The sequence below is a fragment of the Pleurodeles waltl genome, unplaced genomic scaffold (assembly GCF_031143425.1).
Source record: "Pleurodeles waltl isolate 20211129_DDA unplaced genomic scaffold, aPleWal1.hap1.20221129 scaffold_68, whole genome shotgun sequence".
In the NCBI taxonomy this organism is placed as follows: domain Eukaryota; kingdom Metazoa; phylum Chordata; class Amphibia; order Caudata; family Salamandridae; genus Pleurodeles; species Pleurodeles waltl.
Window position 1 is genome coordinate 2,581,610 of NW_027150389.1, and position 23,819 is coordinate 2,605,428.

General features: G+C 48.3%; 1 protein-coding gene across 1 annotated transcript in view; it reads left to right on the forward strand.

Annotated features, from left to right (window-relative positions):
- LOC138279156 (vomeronasal type-2 receptor 26-like) overlaps positions 1 to 23,819 on the forward strand; it is a 118,818-nt gene that overhangs the window by 38,784 nt on the left and 56,215 nt on the right. Inside the window, exons 2-4 of the mRNA XM_069219378.1 lie at positions 1,174 to 1,390; positions 5,357 to 5,367; positions 8,678 to 8,801. Of these exons, the coding sequence (XP_069075479.1) occupies positions 1,174 to 1,390; positions 5,357 to 5,367; positions 8,678 to 8,801 (352 nt within the window). The remainder of the gene's footprint in view (positions 1 to 1,173; positions 1,391 to 5,356; positions 5,368 to 8,677; positions 8,802 to 23,819) is intronic.

Sequence of the window (23,819 nt, forward strand, 5' to 3'; positions counted from 1 at the left end):
CCACAGTCGCAAAAAGGGGGAATGAGAGTTAGGTGCTCCTGGAGCTAAAGCCTCATGTATTTTCCATCCAAAATTAAAGGCTGGAAATGGGGTATGGTTCTCCCACATCAAAAAAGCCTGGCGTGGAAAAATCTAACCACTCTAATTCCTGCAGTGTTTTGGGCCAGATGTATGAAGCAATTTTTCTGGATGCAAAAGGCCCATCGGGCCGTTTGGGATTGGTAAAATGCTTTTAGGCATGTACCAACAAGATATTGCTAGTCCATAACCTATTACCGACTCGTAAAATGGGGTTTGCGACTATTAGAAAGGGGTGTGCCAAGTGCGTTCCTTCCTTATAGCAAGTTGGTGGCAAGCCATTCTCAAACAGGAAGGGGACCCGACGGTACCACTTCCCCTTTGGGAATGGGGGTGCAAACATTTTTTGGCCTGTGGACCACTGCCTGCTCTTTAAAAATTAAAAGAAATATTTTAATTTTTTTTATGTACTGCATCCCATTTTCCTTTATTTAAAAGCAATCACTGACATGGTGGTCTGCTGACCCTAGCAGGCCACCATCCCTGTGATTGTGGCCATTCCCAAATGGGTCGCATATTGTGACCTTCCTCATGAATAATAATGAGGCAGGTGTCTTGCGACCCATTTGGAAATTGCAAACAATATTAAATACTCTGTTGTACATAGCAGCTTGCGATTTACTAAAAGCGAATCACAAAAATATACTGTTAAAAAATCGCAAACCTTAAGCTACATGCATCTGGCTTTTAGTTCCATGAGGAAAGCTTGATCAGAGTGACTTAGAATATGGCCTAAAGAACGAAACCATCAACGTGTAGTTAGGTTTCTGCATCTATGTTTTGGAATGGGAATTATGCCTTCTTAATGAATATTGTTTGATGTCTGGACATGAGTTCATTCCTTGATCTAAGGATGCTGCGATGTAAGAGTCTTGCGAAGATATGACAAAGAGTCTGTTTACAATTTTTAGGAGCGCCCTTCTTACAGTCTCAGCTAAGTGTGATATATTAGTAACCAAAAAACGTAGGTATGTTCTAGAATTCGCACCTGAATGTCGTTGTCATCCTCTATTTTGGTCTCAATTATTTAAAAAAATTGGATGCCACACTGTTAGACCTGAATGTGACCTACTGATCTTGTGTTTTGTGTTTCAGGTGAACAGGTTTCTCCAGAAGATACATTTTAAGACTTCTTCTGGGCATGACATTGTTTTCGATGACAAAGGACAAGTACCAGCAAAGTATGACATTCTAAACTGGGCTTACGAAAGCTTATCTGTCTTGAAAGTTGTTAAGGTTGGACATTCAGATCTCACAGCACAACCAGGGCAACAACTTATCATCAACGAGAGCGCCATTACGTGGCATGTTAGTGGTGACCAGAAGAATCAGGTTAGTCTTCAGACATTCAACTCATGGCAGTCAGGTGGGGCAAATTTAAACTATTTTAACTTACAATCAACTGTTTTCATCCTGTCAGAAGCGTCGCACCAATTTTATGGATCAAATCTGTTTATTACTATTTTCAATTATAAACATCACATATGCATTATATCAAACAGGTACAATTGCCGTAAAATGAGGCATGCTCCATGTACAGTGACAATAAACATAAACAAAACTTTAACATTGTTTCCCTGCTACTGGCACATCATACAGCCATCACTCTGTCCCAAACCTAGATTCCACTCAACCTAGGTCCTGCGTATAGTTCTCTAATGCTCACTCCCTCCCTTTCACTCAAGTCAGTTCCAGCATCCTCAGATAGGCCGGGCATGCCAATTATGTGAATTCCGTGGAAAGTAGTTGTAAGAATGGTTGCCAGAGTTCTTTAAATTTGCCACTGTGTTGCTGTGAAACTAAAGTGAGCTGTTCCATAGCAAGAATGAACCACAACTTGTGGAGCCATGAGGTTACTGTTGGGATCCTGTCAGTCCCCCACACGGCCAACAACAGCTGCAGTGCTGCGTTCAAGGCCAAGGCCATCTGCTGCCCCCTCAGTGATCTCAGGGGGAAGGTAAGCGGGTTAGGTAAACCCAGCAAAGTATAAGCCGGGACTCTGGGGATCTGAGTATCAAACGCCAAATCAATAGCATCTATAATATTCTTCCAGTGCCGGTGAAGCTTGGGGCAATGCCATAGCAAGTGCACAAGCGATCCTCCACCCCCGCAACCCCTCCAAAAAAGGCTAGACTTAGTGGGATCCCAGGCATGGATCCTTGCTGGGGTGTAGTACCAATAGTAGGCCACCTTACCTGCCTGCCGCACTCTAGGCTGTATGGTGAGTCCTGTAGAAAACACCCTCCCATTCCGCATCAGACAGCTCTCTCTCCAGTTCCCTCTCCCACCTCAGCTGACCCTTAGTCTTAGGCGAACGGGTGTCCCCCCTTAGGAGGCCGTAGAGCTCCGAGATCACCCACTTATCGTCTTTTCCAACGGCGTAGTGCCTCCCGTTGCAGGCCCGGGCCAAAATCAGGGTTTGCACCTAAGGGAGTCATTGGGGACGCGAATGTCATCAAGCCCAGTCTGCCAGCTACCACATCCCATACCCTCATCGACACCTCCGTGACCGGGGACACATACAACCCCTGCGCTCTGTGGCGGCGGCGGAGCCAGGGCTCTTTCCATATATGGGAGCCGGCCACCGCTTGGTCCATGACACACCAATGTTTCTCGGAAGACGGGCGGCTCCATTCTAATAAAAAACGCAATTCTGCAGCCTAAAAGTATTGCAGAAGGCAGGGGACCGCCAGTCCTCCCTCCTGCTTAGGGCGATACAGCACCCGTCGCGGCAACCGCGGCACCCTACCTTCCCAAATACATTTTAGAATCGCTGTTTGGAGGGCTGCTATAGTTCGTGGCAGGGGCACCACCTGAAGTGCCTGGAAGAAGTAGAGAACACGCAGCAAGATGGTCATCTTCACCGCTGCCACTCTGCCTAGCCAAGACAGCTTAAGTCTCCCCCAGGTCTCTAGGTCACGCTGCACCTCCCGGGTCAGTTTTGTGTAATTCAGCGACGCCGTATGGGCAATAGTGGACCCTAAGTCAATCCCCAAGTACTGGATTTTTGAGGAAGACCATATAAAGTGGAATCGGGCCTTCAGATATCTTTCATGTTCAACACTAATAAACCTGCTCATGGCCTAGGACTTTAACATGTTTTTCCGGAATCCCGAGACCCGTCCAAATCCCTCCAGTATCTCCATTAGTGCAGGCAATGAGTTTGCAGGCTCCGAGAGGGTAAGAATCACATCATCCGTGTACAATGAAATGATGTGCTCATCTCCCCCGAACTTCACTCCCTTGATCTGAGGGTTATCGCGAAGTCGCTGCGCCATGGGTTCCATATAAAGCGCAAACAGGAGAGGCGAAAGCGGACACCTTTGCCGGGTCCCTCTTTGAATTGGGAACGGCAGCGAGCATGTTCCGTTGACCCGGACCGCCAGCCTGGGTGCCTGATAGATGCAACAAATCCATGCCTTGAAACCCGGGCCCAATCCAAAACGTTCAAGGACTCTGAACAGATGTGGCCAATGAACCCTATCGAACGCCTTTTCCATGCGTGAGCGATCCGTTTTATCCAATAGGTGAAGCAGTCTCTTAGTGTTATCACTACACTGTCTGTGTGGTATAAATCTAGCTTGGTCAGGATCTACTAGGCCCGGCATGTAATAATTGAGACGGTGTGCGAGAATACCAGTGAACAGTTTGGCATCGATATTCAAGAAGGAAATAAGCCTATAGGAGGCACACTCCTCGGATCCTTCCCCGGCTTCGGAATAACCACAATCGTGGCATCCAGCATGCTGGCTGTGAGAGCCCCCATCTGTTGAAAGGAATTTAAGAGTTGCACTAATATCGGTACAAGTTCCACACAAAAGGTCTTGTAAAAAAGTGCAGAAAAACCATCAGGGCCTGGTGACTTACCAACCTGCAACCGTGAAATCGCTGAAATGACCTCTTCCGCTCTTATGGGTTGATCTAATGAGGTTGCTTCTCTCTCGGTGAAAGAAGTAATTGTAATACCCTCTAGGAAGGCCTCCGGAGATGCATTGCCGGGGTCCTCTGCTCCATATAATCCCCGATAGAATTCCGCGAAGGCCTCCGCGATTTGGTCGCTTGTGCGCGCTTCTGCTCCCAAAGGGGAGCAGACCATTTTTATCATTGACGCCGCGCGCTGCGCTCGCAACCGATGCGCCAATAGCCTACCGCATCTGTTGCTCCCTAAGTAATACTTATGCTTAAGGCGCACCACCGCATACTCTGCCTTGTCCCAATCCAACCGCATCAACTGCTTCCTCACTTTCTCAAGCTCTCGCCAGACTCTCGGAGCACCAGTATGCTTATGTGAACGCTCCAATACTCTCACTCTCTGTTCTAAATCCTCCCAAAGCAATCTCCTTGCTTTATTATCCCTATCTGGCAGCGACATCACCTCACCCCTCAATACTGCCTTCAGTGCCTCCCACAGCGTCGCCATACAGGTGGCCCCATCATTGTTATGGCTAATATAATCTATTATTGCACTACGAATCGCATCCACTGTTGCAGCATTCTGAAGCATCGAGTCCCTGAATCGCCACTCTGATATGCCCACGCGCCCCATATTCATGGCAACCTGAACAGTAACTGGAGCGTGATCAGACAGGGATCAAGGCTCGATAGCTGACTCCCTAACCCGGGGAAGAAGCTCCTGCGAGGCCAAAAAAAGATCAAGCCTAGCATATGTCTTGGTCGCTGCCGAATAAAAGGAATAGTCCCTTAACTTGGGATGCGCCCTCCTCCACACATCCTCCAGGCCACACTCACTCAACCATTGACGCCCTGCCACTGTCATTGACCCCGTCTGCCCATACGGGTGGCCTGAGCGATCCAAATCCCCATCCATCACCAGACTAAAGTCGCCCCCCACCAGGATCGAACCATCTGGGGTTGGTAAGAGCGGGGTCAAAGCCTGTTTTAGAAAGACTTCCTGCTGAGAATTGGGCACATAGATGGAAGCAATAGTGAAGGAAAAACCCCCCATTCTAAATCTCATGGCTAAAAGCCTGCTTTGCACCTCATGCAATTTTGTCACCACCTCCCCAGGGAATGAGCGCGCCAACAATATTGCAACCCCTGCGTGTTTCGTTGATGCCGAAGACCAGAACTGTCTAGGGAACCACTTAGAGCGCATGCAGTAAATATCTTTCGGGACGAGATGTGTTTCCTGCATCAGGCATATATGACTCCCCGACCTCTCCAAGGCAGACAGGATGGCTAACCTCTTCGTAGGATTGTTAAGCCCCCGGACATTCAAGCTTGTACATTTAATAATCATACCCTATAATGAGAGAAGCATTCAAAAGGGTAGGGACCCAAAAGGAAGAGGTCCCCCGGGCCAGAAGATGAACCATCTGAAACACCAAGGCCTGAGACTATCTCCACAGAGAAGCCAGCGTCGCAGGGAAGCACAGCAACATTCAAACAATGTGCACAACAGGTGCTCAGTACCAAAAAGTCCTCGCACACCCAACTTCACGAGGAAGTGTGTCCACAGGGCAGTAGAACCATCCATGTTTGGTAAACCAGGTCCAATGCCCCCGCCGCCCGACCCTCCTCAGCGTCCGACAAGCCGTCAACATCAAGGCCATCCGCAGTTCGGGTCTGTCCCGCCCCAACCTCCACTAGGCTGAAGTTCCGGCGGCTACGCTGTTCAGAACAGATTCCCGCTCCGACCTCAGCTCTGAGGCCGTAGGGCGCTGCAGTTTCCTTCTTTTATCCTTCTGCCACCAACGTGGGGATCCCCCCCAGGCAGGACAGCCCTCTCGCTCGCATCTTGGGAGTTCTCCTCCAAACCCAAGATCCGAAATGCTTCTGAAACGGATCGCACCTGCCGTAGCTGTTCCTCCCATCGAAAGACCAAGTGGAACGGGTGGCCCCAGGAATAAGACACATCATGCGCCCGCAAGTACTCTGTGATAGGTCTAAATTCTCTTCGCCTCTGCAGGGTCTGCACAGAGAGGGCGTGGAATAGTTGGAGCTCATGTCCTCTAAAGAGTGCCTCCTGAAGATTGCGAGCCTGCCGCAGGATTGTTTCTTTAAGCACAAAATTGTGGAGACAGGCCAGGATATCCGGGGAACGGTCTCCAGGGCCTCTGGCGCGGTCTACCCAGTGTACTCTGTCCAAAACTATCTCCTGGGTGTCCTCCGTGCCCAGCAGAGAGCGAAACAGGCCACCACTTACTCTCTAAATGTCCTCCTTTTCCGCCCCCACCGGGGCCCCTCTGATGCGGATATTTTGTCTCCTTGAACTATTTTCCAAATCCTCGACCGCTATCTGGAGGGAGTCCTGCTGCTCTCGGAGACAAACGACCTCTTGCTGCAGGTCCGCCACCTCCTCACCCCGGGGAATTTCGCCATCTTCCAGCTGCGCTACACGATCTCCCAGGGAGGTAACCTCTCCGGTAGCTCCTTCACCTCCTGGGATATGTCCCTGCGAAGTTTCTGGATGTCGCTGTGGAGCGAATCAAACAGGGAGGTTAGAAAGTCCTTTGTGACTGGTGAGCCCTCATCCGACTCCATCTCCGTCCGACCGTCGAGTGGTCTCGTCGCCAGTGGATCCTCCGCCATGCAGCCCGATGCCATCCGGGTCCCTGTCAACATCTCTCTCACTGAGCGTTCCCGCTTGGATTTGGCCGCCGCCATGGCTTGCGGGCCCGGACTCAGCTCGCCGGGACACCCCCCCAAGTCTCTCCAAACGCTCCGTCTGGAAGCAAATCCCCAGTTGTCTTCGTAACAGATATTGCGTCTGGCCTGCGCGCTGTGTAGCCTCCTCCCACAAAACTTCGCCTTTTGTGGCTTCTGCCGCCTCGCACACTGGCCCGTACTTACTTGTGGTCCATGCTGGTAGGAATGAAAACCTCTGGATCAAACAAAGGCCTCTCCTCTATGTGGCCGCACCTCCAGGTCCCTCCACGGTCCTGGAGAGATCCAATGAGGGGGGGGGGGCTCTCATCCAGCCCCAACCAGGTCTTTCAAAGAGGCTCCTTCCACCCAAATGGCAATTACTCTTGGGGCCAAAGCCCCCTCCATGCCCCCGCGACTCACGGGGCCCAGCAGGATCCCTCTGAGGCTCTGATGCCTCCAGACGCATGCTCAGGCTGCCGTCGGAGAAAGGCACCACTTCGCGGCTCAGGGCACCGCCCAAGCCACTCCGCGGCCCCGAAGACGCTTCGGGCCGGCCACTCCTCTTTGCAGGGGCAGCGTCACATGCTGCAAAACCTCGATCGGGCTGCCCCCTACCTCCAGTAGCACCCATCAACTCGGGGGGGCGCTGGGACGCTCCTCGTCAGGCCAGCCAGCAGATTTTGGGGCCAGGGCAGCGGAGCGCAGGCAGGAACGTCCTAGCGCGCCGCCATCTCGGCCACGCCCCTCAGCACCAATTTTAAAGTTTAAACTGAGCAACAAGCTGCGGAACACATACTGCTAAGCACATTCAATCTAGGCACTCAGGGGCATATTTATGATCCCCGTTGTGTCTCTCTTGTACCACACATTGTAACGCAAGTGCAACACAAGTTAAACTAGAGATTTAGGAACCCATGTATGGCCACTTTGCGTGGCCATGAGTGGCTCCATAAATCTGAAGTAGGGCAACAGAGCTCAAATCGCTGGGTTGCCTTACTCTGCCCTGTGAAGGCGTTCCATGGTGGATGAATGAGTGTTCCTTCACAATTCCAGTGGCTAATGACGTATTCCCTGATTTACCAGAAGTGGGAGATCAGGGAACGCACCAAAAAGATACAACTTCTCCGCGGAGACGTGACTTGGAGAAGTATTTATTTTTCTCCTCGTTAGTTCCTCTTTCTATGTGTGCTGCATTCATCACAATGGTGACAGATATCCCGGCCACCAAAATCGAAACCACATTTTATCTCCTAGGATTTCGATTTCAGCGGTTAGGATATCTGTCACCATTGCAACAGAGGGACCGGGCCGCCAAGTTATAAATCAGGCCCTTAGTTGTTACATCAGTCATGAGAGAGTCTCTGGGCAGATTTCCTTGGCTTATTAGTAGGCAAGAACTGAGTTCACTCTCACCTTATGAATATATATACAGCTTACCCTTGCAGGCCCTTTCTTGATGCAAATGTCTAAAAAGGATTCCTCACTGTGTGAAAATTAACATATTAAAGTCAGAACCCTGTTAGCACAATCATATACCGTCCACATTGCATGCCTTTTCTTCTCTTATAAGTGTCTGGCTAAACCTAGTTTAGTCAAAACAGAAGCACATTCAAGAATTTGTTTGGCTTCCTTACAATGAGATATGAAATAAAAATGTGATTTATAACATATGTATTGCTGCATAGAACACATTTTAAATATAGGCATGTTTTACCCCACACAGCACATTTTTAATCCATACATATCTGAGGTTTCAGCCAAACAATGAATATTAAATTGATGACTCTCAATGATGTCCAAATGTGCCAAATCTTTTTAAAGCATACTAAAATCAATGAAAAAATAATGTAAACTAAAATGAATATTTTACCATGTTGTGACTAAGCAAATGAGTAGAAACAGACATTAGTGCTTGTGGTGAAGGATGCATGGTGGGCTACCACTGAACAAATTAAGCACAGTATCACCTTGATTCTACTTCACTTCACAGACTCCTCGCTCGGTCTGCAGTGAGAGCTGCCTCCCAGGGTCCCGCAAAGCTCCAAGAGGAGGGAAGCCTGTCTGCTGCTTTTACTGTGTGCCCTGTGCCAATGGGGAGTTTTCCAACAGGACCGGTATGTGAAAAACTGACTTCCTAAAGACTCACATTAGATAGATGTTAAATACTGGGAAACTTGTTCTGTTCTGGATGTCAGAAGATGAATAGTGCCTGCAACATAAAACCACCAATAATATGAGATAAAACAAAAAAAGGTTAATATAGTATGCTCAATGTAACATCTGCACCCTGCATTTTTTTCTTTGTAAACTTGCAGTTATTTTACACATAATCAAATATCACTAATAGAAATGGTATCATAATATCATAATATAAGTAATATGACGTATAATATAAGTAATATCCATTGCTGCTTGTGTGAAATGGTGCATGCACCCTTTCGCTGCCATTTACACTCCACCAGGTCACTTATAAGTCACCTAATGGGTGGCAAAAGAAATGCTGCAGCCCATAGGGATCTCCTGGAACCCCAATACCCTGGGTACCTCAGTACCATATACTAGGGAATTATAAGGGTGTTCCAGTATGCCAATGTGAATTGGTGAAATTGGTCACTAGCCTGTTAGTGACAATTTGGAAAGCAAAGAGAGAGCATAACCACTGAGGTTCTGGGGCAAGATGTCTATGAGTTACATCCTGGCTACATCTTTATCAAATTGCTATATGTGCTGGTTAAAGAAAGAATAGCTGAAATACAACCTATGACTCTAAGGTATCTGAACATTTCGCAACCTTCTGCCTTGTGGCAGTGCAGCAGCCCTGTGTGTATCGCCAAATGGTGTATCAACGCTCGGCTACCAGCAACGGATAAATACCGGCGCTCGGACAAAGATCAGGCTTGCGAGTTAAGACTTTCACCACTGACAGGACGACACAGGGATTTGAAGATCATGACTGAAGATTATTTCACAAATAAAGGTTCGGTATTGCCCGACCTAGAACTGTATGCACTGTTGAATGCTGTCAGTATCCTGAGCGTCCAGAGTTATAGGAGGGGGGAGCGGGAAGTCATGTCTAGAGCTATTGAGAGTATAACTATAAAAATATCAAAGTTTGTGACGCTGAGACAGGGTAAAAGGAACTGTGTTGAGTAATATGTGTAACATGTGTCGTACTATGTATACATCAGCAAAAGGCCTCTGTGTTCCGTAGCTTTGACAGTTATAAGCTATATACCGCAAAATGTCAAATACACAATGTCTAGGATGTTCCAACTCACATTTACCTTTTTATGTTTAATAAAACGACCTTACACAAAACATACGTCTTTCATTTCATGGGTGCGGAGGGTGACAGCATGACGGTGGCTGCTTTAACAAAGCTTTATTACGATACACTAGGGGTTGGGAGCTACGGAGGCTCCGAAGCTCTATTTAGAAGGGCTTGAGTTGAAAATGAATCTGTAAACAGAGCCGGGGTGAAGACTTGGTTAACTGGGGAAGAGGTTTATTCACTCCACAAATCTGCCAGGAGACGTTTTAAGAGGAGGGCAAGCATTGTTAGTGCGTCGCTAGATTATCAGTAGCAGGCTGACATAATCAGTCTTCAAGATCTAGTAAACCATAACAACGGTGCCATGTATATATTAACAGTCATAGCCGTCTTTTCCAAGTACGCCTATGCAGAGTCGCTAAAAGATAAAATTGGTACCAGCGTCACCGCCGCTTTTAAAGACATCTTCGCTAGAGGGCGCGTACCTCAAAAACTACAAACAGACGCCGGAAAGGAATTTTTAAACAAACCTTTTCAGAAATTATTAAAGCAACACTCTGCTCAACATTTGTAATGCACACAGAGGTAAAATCGGCGGTTGTAGAGCGTTTTAACAGAACTTTAAGATCAAAGATGTGGCGATATTTCACAGCCAACAACACCTACAGATACGTGGATGTTCTACAGGCTTTTATATATGTTTATAACACCCGTTATCATAGGACAATCAAAATGTCCCCGTGGAGGTAACGAGTGATAATCCGTTAATGGTGTGGAGAACTGTGTACGGGAATGTGGCAATTTCTAAAAAACATTTTGACACTATAACCATCATGGTCTACGACGACCAGTCGGAGCCAGTGGCCTTTAAATGTGGGAAAGTTATTGTTAAGCTTCATTTAAGGCCGCAACAGTGACTATTAGGCAGTTGTGATGGTCATCGTGAAAACATACGGGATCCCTCGATGTACCGAGACTATTATAGAGTTCAGGCCGGCTATGGAGGCCCCCGCCCTACTCTCAAGTGGCTCCGTTTATGTAGGGGGCCGGCTTGGGGGGCTTCTTTTGGAGTTTGTTTATGCAAGCCATTCCCTTTTTGAGAAGAGGGTTCAAAATTGCAAAACCGCATGTTAAAGCAGCCACTACGAACATAGTCCAGGACGTCGTGGGCTCTGTAACGTCGGCTGTCGCCGAACGCATGAACAGACAGCCCCAAGAAGGAGCGGGGTTGGTGTGCAATGCGCGTGCTGGTGTTAAAAGGAAACGAGAGGCATCGTGGCGTAGGGGGCCGCCAATGCCCTATAAGAAGCGGCAGACTTCTTCAAAAGGCCCACACAAAAGAAGAGCCGTAAGACGGAAGAGATCTTCCAAAGAAGAGAACACGGTCTACTGTGAATATTTTTTTAAATCACCTAGTATGGCCTTTGTACACTGCGCCTCGGGTGAATGCACAGAATCAGAGTTGGAGCTATTTTCTCTCAAACCCACACAGACCAGCATCGAGAACAGTTTTTTCATGGAAGTATTGCCTATGGCAGCTCTGACGCCGCTTTCACCGATAGAGTTTTATGTGTCGGGGTCCACGGATATGTATCTGGACCTCAACAACACTCTTCTACACCTCGTCTGTAAAATAACCAAAACGAATGGCGCCGACATCGATGATGATGCTAGAGTGGCCCCGACCGCCTACCCCATCACAACCATGTTTAATCAAGTGGACATTAACTTAGGTGATCGACTCGTCACACAGAGTGATAACATGTGTGCCTTCAAGGCCTACATAGAGAGTATTCTAAATTACAGTTGCAACGCCGTGGACACACAGCAGGACTCTTCTACAAAGACACCGAAGCGCATTTTGAGAAAACGGCTTTGGACGGGGGCAACAAGGGTTTTAAAAAAAGAGCCAGCTTTGCCGCAGGCAGTAGGCAGTTTGATCTCCTTGGGCGTGTACATTCAGACCTTTTCTTATAAGACAAGCTGCTAGTCAACGGTATAGATCTCAAGATCAAACTCAGTCGTAACAAGGACGCTTTCTGTCTCATCAGCGGCGATGCAAAGCAGTATAAACTGGTTATATTGTCCCCAAGCCTGTTTGTAAAGAGGGTGAAAGTGTCCCCGAGCGTCAGACTAGCCCATGCAGAAGCTTCACAATTATCGAACGCTAAATACGCTATTGAAAGAGTTGCTCTGAAGATATTCAGCATCCCCGCCGGTTGTAGATTAACGCAGCAGCAGAATCTATTTCTGGGGCAATTACCGAAATTCATCATCATAGGGTTTGTGGACAATACAGCTTTTAGCGGCCTCTACAACTCTAACCCTTTCAACTTCAAACACTATGACATCAACTACGCTGCTTTGGTTCACGAGGGCGCTGTGTTACCCGCAAAACCGTTCACGCCGAATTTTGGAACATCCAATTTTGTCCGGGAATATCTCGGTCTGGTCTCGATAACGGGGAAACATCTGCGGGACTTGGGAGTCGTGTTTCAAGAGAGGGATATGCGGCCAGCTACACGCTGTTTGCATTCGACCTGACGCCTGACATGGAAGACGGTGACCACTACAACCTGATCAAAAATGGAAATCTAAACGCTGAAATACGCTTTACACAGGCCTTGGCGACTAATGTGAACATGGTTGTATTCTTGGTCTTTGACAGCGTTATTCAGGTTAATCACGCCCGTCAACTTATGTTTGACTATCATTAAAAACTAGTAAAATGGACACTAATGAGATACAGGACTTCTTAAGTAGACATAAATACGCTAAGAAATACTTTTTAGGTGTGTTTCCTAGCGATGGGTTACCTGAAAAGATAGCCCCAGAAAGACCCCGCACCCTCGTCTTTAACACTGACCCACATTAGAAGGGCGGTAAACACTGGGCTGCAATGTTTCTTGATGTAGACAAGGTTATAGTGTTTTACAGTTTAGCGGAGTTCCCCGAGAATGACAGTTATAAAAAAACGATATTCAAGTATGTAAAAAAAGCATCACCCATGGTTGTGTATTACAAACTGTGTGTACAGGATTCTCTAGCCATCACATGTGGGGAGCGTTGTATATATTTCGTTAGTAAAATGTCTGAAGGTATGACGTTTAGAAATGTTTTAAATCTGTATTCCGCTGATCTAGTAAACAACGACGACATTGTTATGAAATATGTGAATGAAAAGACTAGGCCCATGTCTAGCATTTTTAAAACAGAATAAGGTATATGCCAAAGGTGTAGGGTTTGTAAAGCCTCTACTGTACTGATGACTAAAATAAAAAACATTGTAACCTGAAAACAGACTATACATTTTTTATCTCCCATCACACATTTTAAAACCCCCCAAAAAAAGATGTCAGACTACTGCTGAAACAGTTTTCACAACAAACATGTACAGGGGTAAAAAATAAATGATAAAAATCTTTCGACATGCAAACTTTTTAACAATACTGTACATGGGTTCAAATTTTGGGATCACATTCGAGCGGTGGCCAGGTGTTCATTTTGAACAGTCGCTTTTTAGGCACCAGAGGTAGAGCAACTCTGTTCCTAGATGGTGTTTGTAGGAAGTTGGCTCTGTATGTACTATTTCAAAGTAATAAATAGCATGCACAGAGTCCAAGGGTTCATCTTAGAGGTAAGGTAGTGGCAAAAAGAGATAATTCTAATACTCTATTTTGTGGTAGTGTGGTCGAGCAGTAGGCTTATCAGAGGGTAGTGTTAAGCATTTGTCGTAAACACACAGGCAATAAATGGGGAACACACACTCAAAGACAATTCCAGGCCAATAGGTTTTTATATAGAAAATTATCTTTTCTTAGTACTCCATAGGACCACTGCCTGCTCTGAAAAAATATTTTTATTGGCATTCACAAAGGGGAAGGGGTCCCATGGGGATCCCTTCCCTTTTGCGAATGAGTTACCATCCACTTCAAGTGGATGGTAACTGTGAGTTGGTTTGCGACTGCATTCGCGATCCCAAAGCAACTCAGCATGGCAATGCAGTCGCAAATAGGAAGGGAACACCCCTTCCTATTTGCGAGTCGCAGCCTCAAATTGCGAGTCGGTACTGACTCGAAATTTGCGGTTGTGCATCGCGTTTGGCTTTTTGCACCTCGCAAACTGCGTTTTTCGCAGTTTGCAAGGCGCAAAAGGCTTCCTACATCTGGCCCTTAGTCATTTTATTCCCACCAGCACACACAAGCTGGCAAGCAGTGTGTCTGTGCTGAGTGAGGGGTCTACAGGGTGGCATAAGACATGCTGCAGCCCTTACAGACCTTCCCTGGCATCAGGGCCCTTGGTACCAGGGGTACCAGTTACAAGGGACTTACCTGGATGCCAGGGTGTGCCAATTGTGGAAACAAAGGTACAGGTTAGGGAAAGAACATTGGTGATAGGGCCTGGTTAGCAGGCCTCAGCACACTTACAAATCATCACTTGGCCTCAGCAAAGGCAAAAAGTCAGGGGGTAACCATGCCAAGGAGGCATTTCCTTACACAACCCCCCCCCAAATGAAAGAGGATGAGACTAACCTTTCCCAAGACAGTCTTCATTTTCTAAGTGGAAGAACCTGGAAAGGCCATCTGCATTGGCATGGGCAGTCCCAGGTCTGTGTTCCACTATAAAGTCCATTCCCTGTAGGGAGATGGACCACCTCAACAGTTTTGGATTTTCACCTTTCATTTTCATTAGCCATCTGAGAGGTCTGTGGTCAGTCTGAACTACAAAGTGAGTACCAAAGAGGTATGTTCTCAGCTTCTTCAGGGACCAAACCACAGCAAAGGCCTCCCTCTCAATGACACTCCAACGCTGCTCCCTGGGGAGTAACCTCCTGCTAATGAAAGCAACAGGCTGGTCAAGGCCATCATCATTTGTTTGGGACAGAACTGCCCCTATCCCATGTTCAGAGGCATCAGTCTGCACAATGAACTGCTTGGAGTAATCTGGAGTTTTGAGAACTGGTGCTGTGCACATTGCTTGTTTCAGGGTGTCAAAGGCCTGTTGGCATTCTACAGTCCAGTTTTCCTTCTTGGGCATTTTCTTGGAGGTAAGTTCTGTGAGGGGTGTCACTATGGATCCATATCCCTTAACAAACCTCCTGTAGTACCCAGTCAAGCCAAGGAATGCCCTGACTTAAGTCTGGGTTTTTGTAGCTGCCCAGTCCAGAATAGTCTGGATCTTGGGCTGGAGTGGCTGAACTTGGCCTCCACCTACAAGGTGTCCCAAGTAAACCACAGTTCCCTGCCCTATCTGACATTTGGATGCCTTGATAGAGAGGCCTCCTGCTTGCAGGGCCTTCAAAACCGTCTTCAGGTGGACCAGGCGATCCTGCCAGTTGGAGCTAAAGACAGCAATATCGTCAAGATAAGCTGCACTAAAGGACTCCAAGCCAGCAAGGACTTGATTCACCAACCTTTGGAAGGTGGCAGGGACATTCTTTAAACCAAAGGGCATCACAGTGAACTGATAGTGCCCATCAGGTGTGGAGAATGCTGTCTTTTCTTTTGCTCCTGGTGCCATTTTGATTTGCCAGTACCCTGCTGTCAAGTCAAAGGTACTTAAGTATTTGGCAGCACATAGTTTGTCAATCAATTCATCTGCCCTTGGAATGGGCATCTGTCTTAGTGACAGAATTAAGTCCTCTGTAGTCCACACAAAACCTCATCTCTCTCTTTCCATCTTTGGTGTGAGGTTTGGGGACTAAGACCACTGGGCAAGTCTAGGGGCTGTCAGAGTGCTCAATGACTCCCAATTCCAGCATCTTGTGGACTTCCACCTTGATGCTTTCCTTAACTTGGTCAGACTGTGGGAAATTTTTGTTTTTGACAGGCATGCTGTCTCCTGTGTCCACATCATGGGTACACAGGTGTGTCTGGCCAGGGGTTGGGGAATAGAGCTCAGCAAACTGTTGCAGGACCTTCCTACAGTCAGATTGCTGTTGGCCAGAGAGGGTGTCTGAATAGATCACTCCATCAACTGAGCCATCTTTAGGGTCTGTGGAGAGGAGATCAGGGAGAGGTTCACTCTCAGCTTCCTGGTCCTCATCTGTTAACATCAACAGATTCACATCTGCCCTGTCATGGAAGAGTTTGAGGCGGTTCACATGGATCACCCTTTTGGGGGTCCTGCTAGTGCCTAGGTCTACCGGGTAGGTGACCTGACTCTTCCTCTCTAGCACTGGGTAAGTGCCACTCCATCTGTCCTGGAGTGCCGTGGGAGCCACAGGCTCCAGAACCCAGACTTTCTGCCCTGGCTGAAACTCAACCATAGCAGCCTTTTGGTCATACCACATCTTCTGGAGTTGTTGGCTGGCCTCAAGGTTTTTATTTGCCTTTTCCATATACTCTGCCATACTTGAACGTAGGCCTAGTACTTAGTCCACTATATCTTGTTTAAGCTCACAAAGAGGTCTCTCCCAGCCTTCTTTTACAAGAGCTAGTGGTCCCGTTACATGATGGCCAAACAGAAGTTCAAAGTGGGAAAACCCTACTCCCTTCTGAGGTACCTCTCTGTAGGCGAAAAGCAGACATGGCAAGAGGACATCCCATCTCCTTTTGAGTTTTTCAGGGAGCCCCATGATCATGCCTTTCAATGTCTTGTTAAATCTTTCTACACGACCATTGGTTTGTGGATGGTATGGTGTGCTGAATTTGTAAGTCACCCCACACTCATTCCACATATGTTTCACGTATGCTGACATGAAGTTGTTACCTCTGTCAGACACCACCTCCTTAGGAAATCCCACTCTGAAAAAAATACCAATGAGTGCTTTGGCTACTGCAGGGGCAGTAGTCGACCTAAGGGGAATTGCTTCAGGGTATCTAGTAGCATGATCCACTACTACTAGTATGTATTGGTTCCCTGAGGCTGTGGGAGGTTCAAGTGGACCCACTATGTCCACACCCACTCTTTCAAAGGGGACCCCCACCACTGGAAGTGGAATGAGGGGGGCCTTTGGGTGCCCACCTGTCTTATCACTGGCTTCACAGGTGGCACAGGAGACACAAAACTCCTTGACCTTCTGGGACATGTTGGGCCAATAGAAGTGGTTGACTAATATCTCCCACGTCTTGGTCTGTCCCAAATGCTCAGCAAGAGGAATATCATGAGCTAAGTTCAGAATGAACTCCCTAAACTCCTGAGGCACTACCACTCTCCTAGTGGCACCAGGTTTGGGATCTCTTGCCTCAGTGTAAAGGAGTCCATCTTCACAATAGACTCTAGGTGTTCCTGTTATTTTTCCTTTGGACTCTTTAGCAGCTTGCTGCCTAAGGCCTTCAAGAGAGGGACATGTTTTTTGCCCCTTACACAACTGTTCCCTTGAGGGCCCCCCTGGGCCTAGGAGATCAACCTGATAAGGTTCTAACTCCATGGGCTCAGTTCCCTCAGAGGGCAGAACTTCTTCCTGAGAAGAGAGGTTCTCTTTCTCTTGTTGTGTGGAAGCTGGTTCCCCAGTCTTCTTTCCTTTGTCTCTTGGAGGGTTGGGCCCTTTTTCCAGGCTCCAACACCACGTTTTCACCCTTAGCTTTGCACTATGCCCTTGTCTTGACACAGACCAGTTCAGGGATACCCAGCATGGCTGCATGGGGTTTGAGTTCTACCTCAGCCCACGCTGAGAACGCCAGGTCATTTCCAAGCAAACAGTCTACAGGGATATTTGAGGAGACCACCACCTGTTTCATGCCATTGACCCCTCTCCACTCTAAAGTTACCATCGCCATGGGACGTAATTTAGTCTGATTGTCAGCGTTGGTGACTGGATAAGTTTGTCCAGCCAGGTATTGACCAGGGGAAACCAGTTTCTCTGTCACCATGGTGACACTGGCACCTGTATCCCTCAGGCCTTCTACACTTGCCCCATTAATTAAGAGTTGCTGCCTGTATTTTTGCATATTAGGGGGCCAGGCAGCCAGTGTGGCTAAATCCACCCCACCCTCAGAGACTAATGTAGCTTCAGTGTGAACCCTGATTTGCTTTGGGCACACTGTTGATCCCACTTGGAGACTGGCCATTCCAGTGTTAGCTGGAGTAGAGTTATAAGTGGAACATTTCTTGGGACAGGCCTTGTCTCCAGTTTGGTGTCCTTGCTGATTACAGCTACGACCCCAGGCCTTTTTGGATCAAAGTTTTTACCCTTGTACCCAAAATTGGATTGTGAAGAGGCTCTGGGCCCTCCCTCCTGAGAAGGTTTTTGGGGCCCTATAGAAGACTCTTTACTTTTTCCCTTGGATGTCTCAACACTCTTCCCCTGGGGAGGCTTTGTGACCCCTTTCTTTTGGTCATCCCCTGTGGAAGTCTTGGTCACCCTAGTCTTGACCCAATGGTCCGCCTTCTTTCCCAATTCTTGGGGAGAAATTGGTCCTAGGTCTACCAGATGCTGATGCAGTTTATCATTGAAACAATTACTTAACAGGTATTCTTTCACAAATAAATTGTACAGCCCATCATAATCATTTACACCACTGCCATGAATCCAACCATCCAGTGTTTTCACTGGACAACCCATGTCTGGCTCGAGGATTTTTGAGCCCCCCTGAACCTAATTCTATACTCCTCAGTGGAGAATCCAAAGCCCTCAATCAGGGTAGCCTTCATGAGGTCATAGGATTCCGCATCTTTTCCAGAGAGTGTGAGGAGTCTATCCCTACACTTTCCAGTGAACATTTCCCAAAGGGGAGCACCCCAGAGAGATCTGTTTACTTTTCTGGTTGCACAAGCCCTCTCAAAAGCTGTGAACCATTTGGTGATGTCATCACTTTCTTCATATTTAGTTACAATCCCTTTTGGGATTTTCAACATGTCAGGAGAATAGCTGACCCTATTTATGTTGCTGCCACCATTGATGGGACCTAGGCCTATCTCTTGTCTTTCCCTTTCTATGGCTAGGATCTGTATTTCCAAAGCCAATCTTTTGACCATCCTGGCTAACTGGAGGTCATCTTCATTGAGGCTGCCCTCAATGCTTCCAGTGTTGCTGGACTCTCCTGTGAAAGTAGCAGCATCTGTAACTATCACTTGTGGAGACAGGGTTTGAGGGACCCTGTTCTCTCTAACTAGGAGTGGGGGTGGGAAATCCTCTACATCACCAGCTTCCCCCTCTGGGAAGGTATCGTCAGAGGGGTTGTTCTTAGCAAACTCTGCCAAAAGCTCCTGGAGCTGTACTTGGGTAGGGTTTGAACCAGTTTTAATCTTTTTGATTTTGCAGAGAGACCTTAACTCTGACATCCTAAGATGCAGGTAAGGGGTGAGGTTGAGTTCCATCACAATCTCTTCTGAAGCAGACATTAGGTTTCTAAAAGTTGGAATACTTTGTAAGAATCTAAAACTATCTCTAGAACTTAATTCAAACTTTTACAAAACTTTTAAACTCTAAAAGAAATGCTAACAGGGACTAACACAAGGCCCTAGCAGGACTTTAAATTTTTTTGAAAAATAGCTCAAATTTCAAAAATCAGTTTCTAATGACAATTTTTGGAATTTAGTTGTGTGATCAGGTATTGGCTGAGTAGTCCAGCAAATGCAAAGTCTTGTACCCCATCGCTGATCCACCAATGTAGGAAGTTGGCTTTGTACGTACTATTTCAAAGTAAGAAATAGCGTGCACAGAGTCCAAGGGTTCCCCTTAGGGTTAAGATAGTGGCAAAAAGAGATAATTCTAATGCTCTATTTTGTGGTAGTGTGGTCGAGCAGTAGGCTTATCAGAGGGTAGTGTTAAGCATTTGTTGTACACACACAGGCAATAAATGGGGAACACACACTCAAAGACAATTCCAGGCCAATAGGTTTTTATATAGAATATTATCTTTTCTTAGTTTATTTTAAGAACCACAGGTTCAAGATTTACAAACAATACTTTAAATGAAAGGTTTTTCACTTAGGAACTTTAAGAACTTTGAATTAGCAAAATAGCATATACAGTTTTCACACAAATGGCAATAAGCTATTTTAAAACTGGACACTGCAATTTACAACAGTTCCTGGGGGAGGTAAGTGTTTGTTAGGTTTGCAGGTAAGTAACCCACCTACAGGGTTCAAAGTTGGGTCCAAGGTATCCCACCGTTGGGGGTTCAGAGCAACCCCAAAGTTACCACACGAGCAGCTCAGGGCCGGTCAGGTGCAGAGGTCAAAGTGGTGCCCAAAATGCACAGGCTTCAATGGAGAAGGGGGTGCCCTGGTTCCAGTCTGCCAGCAGGTAAGTACCCGTGTCTTCGGAGGGCAGACCAGGGGGGTTTTGTAGGGCACCGGGGGGGACACAAGTCAGCACAACAAGTACACCCTTAGCAGCACGGGGGCAACCGGGTGCAGTGTGCAAACAGGCGTTGGGTTTGCAATGTAATTCAAATCTTCAGCGATGCAGGCAGGCAAGGGGGTGGGGGGCTCCTCGGGGTAGCCACCACCTGGGCAAGGGAGAGGGCCACCTGGGGGTCGCTCCTGCACTGGAGGTCGGATCCTTCAGGTCCTGGGGGCTGAGGGTGCAGTGTCCTTACCAGGCGTTGGGTTATTAGAAGCAGGCAGTTGCGGTCAGGGGGAGCCTCTGGATTCCCTGTGCAGGCGTCGCTGTGGGCGCGCAGGGTGGTCAACTCTGGCTACTCACGGGCTCGCAGTCGCCTGGGAGCCCTCCCTGTAGCGTTGGTTCTCCACAAGTCGAGCCGGGGGCGTCGGGTGCAGAGTGCAAAGTCTCACGCTTCCGTCGGGAAACGTGTGTTCTTTCAAAGTTGCTTCTTTGTTGCAAAGATGTTTCTTCTTTGGAGCAGAGCCGCTGTCCTCGGGAGTTCTTGGTCCTTTTAGATGCAGGGTAGTCCTCTGAGGCTTCATAGGTCGCTGGACCCTGTGGAACGCGTTGCTGATGCAGTTCTCTTGAAGTGGGGAGACAGGCCGGTAGAGCTGGGGCCAAAGCAGTTGGTGTCTCCGTCTTCTCTGCAGGTTTTTCAGATCAGCATTCCTTCTTCGTCTTAGGCTGCAGGAATCTAGTTACCTAGGTTCTGGGAGCCCCTAAATACTCGATTTAGGGGTGTGCTTAGGTCTGGGGGGGTTAGTAGCCAATGGCCCTGAGGGTGGCTACACCCTCTTTGTGCCTCCTCCCTGAGGGGAGGGTGGCACATCCCTAATCCTATTGGGGGAATCCTCCATCTACAAGATGGAGGATTTCTAAAAGTCAGAGTCACCTCAGCTCAGGACACATTAGGGGCTATCCTGACTGGCCAGTGACTCCTCCTTGTTTTTCTCACTATCTCCTCCGTCCTTGCCACCAAAAGTGGGGCTGTGGCCGGAGGGGGCGGGCAACTCCAATAGCTGGAGTGCCCTGGGGTGCTGTAACAAAGGGGGTGAACCTTTGAGGCTCACCGCCAGGTTATTCAGTTCCTGCAGGGGGAGGTGAGAAGCACCTCCACCCAGTACAGGCTTTGTTACTAGCCACAGAGTGACAAAGGCACTCTCCCCATGTGGCCAGCAACATGTCTGGTGTGTGGCAGGCTGCTAAAACTAGTCAGCCCACACTGGTAGTCGGGTATGGTTTCAGGGGGCATCTTTAAGATGCCCTCTGGGGTGTATTTTACAATAAAATTTACAATGGCATCAGTGTGCATTTATTGTGCTGAGAAGTTTGATACCAAACTTCCCAGTTTTCAGTGTAGCCATTATGGTGCTGTGGAGTTCGTGCATGACAGACTCCCAGACCATATACTCTTATGGCTACCCTGCACTTACAATGTCTAAGGTTTTGCTTAGACACTGTAGGGGCATAGTGCTCATACACTTATGCCCTCACCTATGGTATAGTGCACCCTGCCTTAGGGCTGTAAGGCCTGCTAGAGGGGTGACTTATCTATACCTATAAGCAGTGTGAGGTTGGCACGGCACCTTGAGGGGAGTGCCATGTCGACTTAGTCATTTTATCCCCACCAGCGCACACAAGCTGGCAAGCAGTGTGTCTGTGCTGAGTGAGAGGTCTCCAGGGTGGCATAAGACATGCTGCAGCCCTTAGAGACCTTCCCTGGCATCAGGGCCCTTAGTACCAGGGGTACCAGTTACAAGGGACTTACCTGGATGCCAGGGTGTGCCATTTGTGGAAAGAAAGGTACAGGTTAGGGAAAGAACACTGGTGCTGGGGCCTGGTTAGCAGGCCTCAGCACTGTAGGAGGCTGGCCTGGCTTGTAGTGGGTACCAAGGGGTACTTACACTCTGTACCAGGACCAGTTATCCCTTATTAGTGTAGAAGAGGTGTTTCTAGCAGCTTAGGCTGATAGAAGGTAGCTATGGAGAGCAACTTAGGCTGAAATAGGAGACATGCAAAGCTCCTACTATACCACTGGTGACGACATCAGAACCCTGATGGACAACGGTGAAACAGTCGCCCTCATTCTCCTCGACCTCTCGGCTGCCTTTGACACCGTCTGTCACCGCACCCTAATCACCCGCCTACGCTCCACCGGGATCCAAGGCCAGGCCCTGGACTGGATCGCCTCCTTCCTCGCTAACCGCTCCCAAAGAGTTTACCTCCCTCCGTTTCGCTCAGAACCCACCAAGATCATCTGCGGCGTACCTCAAGGCTCATCGCTCAGCCCGACACTCTTCAATGTCTACATGAGCCCCCTCGCCGACATCGTACGCAAGCACGACATCATCATCACCTCCTACGCCGACGACACCCAACTTGTACTCTCCCTCACCAAGGACCCCGCCAGCGCCAAGACCAACCTACAAGAGGGTATGAAGGACGTCGCAGATTGGATGAGGCTCAGCCGCCTAAAGCTGAACTCTGAAAAAACGGAAGTCCTCATCCTCGGCAACACCCCGTCCGCCTGGGACGACTCCTGGTGGCCCACGGCCCTCGGCACCGCACCGACCCCCGCAGACCACGCCCGCAACCTCGGCTTCATCTTGGACCCTCTTCTCACCATCACCAAGCAAGTCAACGCCGTGTCCTCCGCCTGCTTCCTCACTCTCCGCATGCTCCGTAAGATCTTCCGCTGGATCCCCGCCGACACCAGAAAAACCGTGACCCACGCCCTCGTCACGAGCCGCCTGGACTACGGCAACACCCTCTACGCCGGGACCACAGCCAAACTCCAAAACCGCCTGCAACGCATCCAAAACGCCTCGGCCCGCCTCATCCTCGACGTACCCCGCAACAGCCACATCTCCGCACACCTGAGACACCTGCATTGGCTCCCAGTCAGCAAAAGGATCACCTTCCGTCTTCTCACCCACGCACACAAAGCCCTCCACAACAAGGGACCGGAATACCTCAACAGACGCCTCAGCTTCTACGTCCCCACCCGCCCCCTCCGCTCCGCTGGCCTCGCACTTGCTGCCGTCCCTCGCACCCGCCGCTCCACGGCGGGTGGGAGATCTTTCTCCTTCCTGGCGGCCAAGACCTGGAACTCCCTCCCCACCAGCCTCAGGACCACCCAGGACCACTCCGCTTTCCGGAGACTCCTAAAGACTTGGCTGTTCGAGCAGCGATAACCCCCCCTTTCCCCCCTAGCGCCTTGAGACCCGCACGGGTGAGTAGCGCGCTTTATAAATGTTAATGATTTGATACGCACAATATCATAAGAAAATACAATACACAGATATACTAAAAATAAAGGTACTTTATTTTTATGACAATATGCAAAACTATCTCAGTGAGTACCCTCAGTATGAGGATAGCAAATATACACAAGATATATGTACACAATACCAAAAATATGCAGTAATAGCAAAAGGAAGTAATGCAAGCAATGTACAGTCACAAAAGATTGCAATGAGAGCACATAGGTAAAGGGGCAACACAAACCATATACTCCAAAAGTGGAATGCGAACCACGAATGGACCCCAAACCTATGTGAGCTTGTAGAGGGTCGCTGGGACTTTAAG